Source organism: Acanthisitta chloris, unplaced genomic scaffold, assembly GCF_000695815.1.
Source record: "Acanthisitta chloris isolate BGI_N310 unplaced genomic scaffold, ASM69581v1 scaffold28284, whole genome shotgun sequence".
In the NCBI taxonomy this organism is placed as follows: domain Eukaryota; kingdom Metazoa; phylum Chordata; class Aves; order Passeriformes; family Acanthisittidae; genus Acanthisitta; species Acanthisitta chloris.
The window spans coordinates 24,516-31,212 of NW_008671437.1; the positions used below are offsets into that span (position 1 = coordinate 24,516).

Here is a 6,697-nt window from a genome sequence, read left to right on the forward strand (position 1 = left end):
CCAGCAGCATGCTGGGCTTCGATGAGAATGGAAACCAAAGCACTACCAACAAATCAACCATCTTCTACCAGCCCCCAGCAGCCGAGAGAAAGCACGAAGCCAAACTTCACCAGCAGAAGCCTCCCAGCGTGGCAAGCCCTGAGCTCTGCCTGGCCACGGCACGAAAGGAGGAGCTGTTGCCTCTCTACAAGGCAGCACACAGCCACAGAGAGACCCCCCAGGCCACCAAACCCAGCTTCCAGGCTCCACAACCCCAGCTGAGGGATGCTGGCGAGAGAAAAACCCATTACCAGCCCAAAGAGGACTGGACAGCAGGATCCCAGGAGGACAAAAATGGCAATGTACAGGTGAATGAGAGAGACATTGCTGCTCACCACCCGTGGGGTCACAGCAAGGCCAAGCAGTACAGCTTCTCCTCCTTGCAGAACATCCCAGAGACCTCCAGGAGGCAAAGTAGCTCCGAACTAAGAGAGATGCAACAAGGCGAGGGTTATTCCAGCACCAGACTGTCCTTCCTGAACAGCAGCAGCAAAGAGGAGAAGGATCACAGGGGACAGGGACACAGGCAGTGGAGCGATGTGGACCCACAGGCCTTCACCAGGCAGGAGGAGGGCATGAGTGTGACTCTGTTCCACGCTGCCGAGCCAAAGTGCAAAGAACCTCCTTCCCCACAGCACCCAAAGACCTCGGATTTCGGGAGGAGCCGGCTCAGCTCCAGCAGCATCCAAAGCATTCTCTACAGCAAACCAGAGGCTGGCAAGCCACGCTGCTCTGTGCTGGAGAAGGTCAGCAAGTTTGAGCAGCGAGAGCAAAGCACTCCCCGGCCCCACAGCACCAGCATTCCCAGCTTTGGCCAGCACTACGGGCCAAGCAGGACGAGCCAGCCCTCCAGCACAAGGTGCTCCCTGCACAGCCCGGAGGACATGAGGAGCAAGCTGTCCAGTGAGCCAGGCCTGGGCTCCAGCCCCTCCATCAGGAACGGGCAGCTGGAAGAGGCTGACTGGCACCCTGTGGAGCAGCAGATGGTGGCTTCAATGAAGCAGGCAAGACCCAGCGACTACTACAGCCTCTGTCCTGAAAATGAGGTGCATGTAAGGGCAGCTCAACTACCAAGGAGCAAAAGCACGTTCCAGCTGGCAGGTGAGCCCGAGAAGGAGATGCTCTGGAGGGATAACATCCAGGACACACCGTTTAACAGGGCCTACAGGAACAGCATTAAGGACGCTCAGTCCAGGGTGCTGAGGGCCACGTCCTTCCGCCGCATCAGCCCCCCGTTCGGGAGCGCGCCCAGGAGGGTGCCCCAGAGACCTGCCTCGGCCCACGTGGGCATGAGGAGCACGGCAGCATCTCCCCACACCCCCAAGGAGAGGCACAGCATCACCCCCACCGAAGGCAGCCTCTCCGCCCTGGACTACGCCAGAGCACAGCAGGTGCTGCGCATCGGCGGCCGCAAGCGGCTGACTGCGGAGCAGAAGAAGAGGTCCTACTCGGAGCCAGAGAAGATGAACGAGGTGGGCATCTCCGACGGGGAGCCCTCACCCTTCTCCTTCCAGAAGAAGAGCACCCACTTTGTCTTCCCGGAGAACACGGTGGCCGATCGGCGCAAGATCTTCGAGAGGGATGGCAAAGGCTCCTCCAGCGCCAGCCTGTCCAAGCCCGAGCTCAAGCAGCTCCAGCAGAACGCGCTCGCCGACTACATCGAGCGCAAGACAGGGAGGAGACCATCCTCCCAGGACATTGGGCTGCTGAGGGAGCGCTCCCACAGCTCCTACCTGCAGCTGGGTGGCCCAGACAGCCAGAGCCTCTCCTCTGCCTCCAGCATGAATTCCCTCCAGGACCAGAACCTTTACCGGCAGAGAGAGTCCCTAGAGCGGCTGTCCAGGGTGGGACGGGTGTCTTCCACCCTTCCTCCAGGGCTGGTGGAGTACTTGGACACGAGCGGAGATGAGAAGAAGACGGGGAGGCAGGAGAGCTCGGTCACGAGCCGGGTGAGGGCAGAGAGGTGCCGGGATCTCAGAGCCAGAACAGAGCTCAGCAAAGGCACACAGACAGCCCCCCGGGGCAGCCAGGGGCAGCCTCGCCACAGGAGGCAGGAGCAGGTGTTGGAGATGTCCTCCAGCAGCAGGAAATCTGGGAAGTCGGTGTCTGTGGAAGACTTGCTGGATAGGTATGACAATCAGCCGGTCCCCGTGCACGTGCGCTCCAGATCGTCTCCCACGGCGGATAAGAAGCACCAGGTATGTGGGAATGGGATCCTGTGTGCCCACAGGCAGAGCTCTTGGAGCCAGGGAATGTGTTGGGGTCAGAGAACAGCCTGGTGTTCAGGCATGGCTGTTACTCCATTGATTAGAGAGGTTCAGTGCATATTCAGATAGTTTATTGCACTTAAATGAGAAGCTCGCTGCTGGGGTTCAGCTTCATTCAGATAGTTGATTGCACTTAAGTGAGAAGCTCGCTGCTGGGGTTCAGCTTCCTCCCTGCTGGGGCCGTGTCAGGGATGTCAGGGGTACTGGGATTCCAGTGCCTGTGCTCACAGCACGTTCTTCCTGCTCTGCACATCCCACCTGAGGTGTGCTGTCCTCACCTGCCAGCACCACCAGAGGAGCACCGAGCCCCTCTCTGGTGGGGTGTCCCGTTCAAGTGATGACACACTGTTGCTGCTCTTCTGCCTCAGCCCATTCTCTTGGTGCAAAGAAGAGAGTATCCAAGGCTGCTTGGAATTACTCTGACTCCCACTGTGCCTGACAGTGCTGGGAAGTGCTGGGCAGAGGCACTGCCAAACAACCATTATGTTTTGCCTCCAGCCCTGGAGGGAAACATCACAGAGAAAACGGAGTGGAGCCCCTGGCTGTTCCCTGTCCCCTGCTTGGTGGTTGGGAACATTGCACTGATGTCAGAAATGGGGAATTTGACTGACTCTGATGATGGTAAACAGTAGAACCAGGCTAAATTCTTAAAGAACAACTGCCCAGGGCAGCTCTTCAGCTAGTTCAAATCTCTTCAGACCTATTTAGGTGTTGCAACTGGTCGAGCCACATGGATTTACAGCAGTGGTGGGTCTGCTGCCCCATCCCTGTTTCCATGCCAGGCTCCATTCATCACAGGGAGAGGGAGAAAACAACCAAAATGTGTGTACAGGAGAGGCTCACATATTTGCAGAGCAGCTGAGATCCAGGACATCTCCTTCTACTCTTGCTTCTGGCCCAGAACAGATTGTCCAGGTGGAACAAAGTGGTCCTGGCTCAAGGAACACAGAGGAGGCTCTGGGCAGCATCTCACAGACAGGTCAGATTGAGCTGGGGGAAGGAGCCATCTCCCACACTCACTGTGTGCTTCACCCTACATGTGCTCCCTCCACAGCTCCCATGCCATGTCTTTAAATAGAGGGAATTAAAAAAGCAGCTTGTGCAGATCAAGTGACCGGAATGCACTTCCAGAACCACTCCTGTCTCATCCCACCAGCAGTATTTTTCCACCCCAGCCAGGCATCAGGCCATTATGTCCCACTTGTCCCATGTCCCACTCATGAAGCCTTGTGTTCTGTAACAGTCCACGACGAGTTAGGGACAAGGCCAAGTTGTGGCCTTTCCTCTGCCTCCCAGAACAGTCAGAGCAGCCACCAAACCAGACAGCCAGAGAGAGAAAAATCACTGACATGTACTTTTCAATGCCAGGTTGGACAGCAAGCAGCCTCAGTTCATTTTTTCCCAGCCCAGTCTCTCAGGCAGGACATACAGGGCAGTTCTTGAGGTCTTTATTTCCCACTTTTGGCTCATTTTCAGTCGTGGATATGTACAGCAGCCAAATCAGAGGCTGTGCCTGTTGGAAGCCAACTCAGGGAAGAGGGTGAACAGCACTGCAGACCTGCTCACAGGGTGTTGGTTCAGAAGGGGAGAGCCCTTTCTGCTATTTCCCAGAGGGACTTAGCTGTATCCACTTCTGGAATGAGGAATTAGTCCCATAAGCAGCAAGGCACTCGTGCAAATCCTCTTCCTAAATCCTGTTTTGACTCCCAACATATACACCAATCCATAGGGTCTGTTTGAAAGGGAAGTATATGTTCAAGTGCTTTCTTCCTTGGGTTTGTTTCTGGTCCATCTCCAGTGCAAAACCACAGCTATAAACGTGGGGGACAAAGCCAAACCACCAGGGTGATTTTATTCACTCAATTAATTGGGTTTTTTGCCTTTGCAGATTTTTTTTGTGGGTTTATTTCCAGTTTAGCAGCAGAGTTCTCTGCCTCATTGTATGTTTTTCAGGGCCTTGTGTCCAGGGCTTAATGTTCCTTTCAGGCTGCATACAAATCACGTTGCACTGTCACTGTAGGAATTTGTTTAGAGATATGAAGGAATGGATAGGCATTGGGAATGACTAACTGAGGCTCCAGAAGGCATTCTCAGCCTGCCTTGCTCTCTGCTGTTTTAGTCTGTCTCAGCCCATGCATCTCCCAGTTCCTGGACTCCTAAATCAGGAGCTGCACTTACCCTCTGCAGCAGCACAGCCCAAAAAAGAGAAGTACTAAGGGTGTGGGGAAGGAGGCTCTGAAATTCTTTCTGATGGGAGAAAATAAGCCCTTCCAAAGCTGGCTTGGCATGGGGTTCTCTTGTCTCCTAATAGCCTGGTGTGCTGGTGGGAGCTCCAGGGCAGAGATTCAGATTCACAGAGGTATTTCAGTTGCAAAATGGTTTAGATGACATAAATGCTTGAAGAGAAGAGAACCAAGTTTGAAAGAGCCAGGTGCCAGACTTGGTGATGGCTTTCAGCACCTCGGTGGCATTCAGCATCTCTGCTGGTTTGGCACTCACTGATCACTGTTCAGCTTCCCCAGTCTGGGCTTCCTCAGTGCTGGCTCAGCTTCTTGCTCCCAGGTAAACCAGAGGTGAACACCCAGGTTCTGCTGATGTGGTCAAGCGTGTTTTGAGAGGAGACAAGGGCTTGCTGAGAGGTTTTAAAAGAACATGTCTCTGAATAAATCTGCCTGCTGGTCCACAGTGCAGCCAGAAAAAGGCACATGTGTCCTCTGAGCAGGAGCAGGGAGCTGGAGAGTGGTACCTCACTCCCACCTGCATGTGGCACATGCTGTGCTCTCTTCTCACTGGGAAGGATCAGTGGTTTGGCATTTGCTTTGCTTTCTGCTCACTGCTAACACTCTCTTTGTTCTCTAGGAGCTGCTGAGAAGGGAAAGCAGTGAATTTGGCCCCATGGTGAGAGATCCCTTCTATGTGGTCAGTGCAGGAGCCAGGTAGGTGTATGTTCATGTCAACACCAGTTGTTGAGGTTGTCTCTGTTGTACATGGGTGGATCATGACAAACCAGGGAAAACACCTGCACAGACCCAGTTCTGGGCGTTCTGTGCACAGCAGACTTAGGAGGAGTCAGTTGCTGTGAGCCTTCTTCACTAAAGACATTAATTTACTATCAAGTCCTCCTCGTGTCATCTTGGAGCAGATTTCTGCAGCAGATTTCCAGTTACATAACTTCCAAAACATGTTTGATCTGCTGTTAGACCTCACATCCAGATGCTGCCATAACTGAAGGATCCCAAAGGAAAAAACACCTTGATGTCCCAGCTTTTCTCCAGCCCAGGGTGTTGCCTCCCCAGAAGCAAAGGAACATCTGTGTGGACTAAAACCAGGAGGTTTCCTTGATCCTGCTGGGCTGGGTGCTGGCATTTAGGGCTCTTCCCTTCGTGCAGCAGGATGTTTTGCTCAGCAACAGGGGGGAGAGAAATGCTTTTAAAAATAGCCAAGTGTAATCACAAAACTCATAGTCTTAGCTCTTGTGTAAGTCTCCACTTAGCCCTGGATTGTTTCGAAGTTAACTAGAACTGATGCTGCTCTGGCTGTATTTACATTTAAATGACAAATAGATGTTTGCCCTAAGCCCTGAGTGCCCAAACAGCTAAGTTACAGCAAAAGCCATCAAGAGGGACTGAAAGAATCCCTCACAAAGGAGCTCTGTTCCTCACAAACCTGCAGTAAGTGCCAGCCCACTCTGTGGGCACAGTGAGAGTTAGCACTGCTGTCTCCAAAGGCTTCTCCGTGCTCAGGGACTGACAGCTGGAAGCTGAGGAAGGCTCCTAAGTCTGGCTGGATCTTACCTCGGGTCATTTTTGCCCCTAAGAAGACATAAGTGTTGTTTTCAATGGACTTGGTCTGCATTTATTATAATCATATTTAAAACATACCCATTTACTTTGTTTCGGAATAGCTTTTTCCATGTTTTTCCCTAAGAGAGCAATGCAGCTGTCCCAGTTCCTCCTGCCTCCCTGTTTCTCCTAGAGATGGCATTTCATCCTGCTGCTCAACCACTACTTGCAGCTTCCTTTTGTTTTTCCTTTCCCCAATCCCTTTTCCAAGCAATGGGATTGAACACCCAGGCTGAAAACAAGTTTATTGGGGCACGAAATGGAGGTTTCTCATTTCCATGCTTCACTGCACAAAGATTATTGGTTATTAACACTTCTGTGATGTTTCTGCTGCGTAGGCATCCCTTATGCTTCACAAACACATTTCTGCTGGGACCTGGGAGGCTTCTTTCCCTTCTTGGATTTCCCAAAAGACAGAATGAAAGGATGGGAGTAGACAGGGGAAAAAAAGCCTGTGGCTCTGAGGACATGGAGCTGCACCTCATTCCCTAGGAGCCTCTGCTGCTGAGTGATTTTTTCTTACAATACTGCACCTGAAATGATCTGAAA

At 52.7% G+C, this 6,697-nt stretch overlaps 1 protein-coding gene across 1 annotated transcript in view; it reads left to right on the forward strand.

The window, feature by feature from the left end:
• Positions 1 to 6,697, forward strand: part of SHROOM3 (shroom family member 3) — a 27,584-nt gene that overhangs the window by 11,323 nt on the left and 9,564 nt on the right. Inside the window, exons 4-5 of the mRNA XM_009074105.1 lie at positions 1 to 2,237; positions 5,166 to 5,242. The exon at positions 1 to 2,237 is cut by the window's left edge and continues 13 nt beyond it. Of these exons, the coding sequence (XP_009072353.1) occupies positions 1 to 2,237; positions 5,166 to 5,242 (2,314 nt within the window). The remainder of the gene's footprint in view (positions 2,238 to 5,165; positions 5,243 to 6,697) is intronic.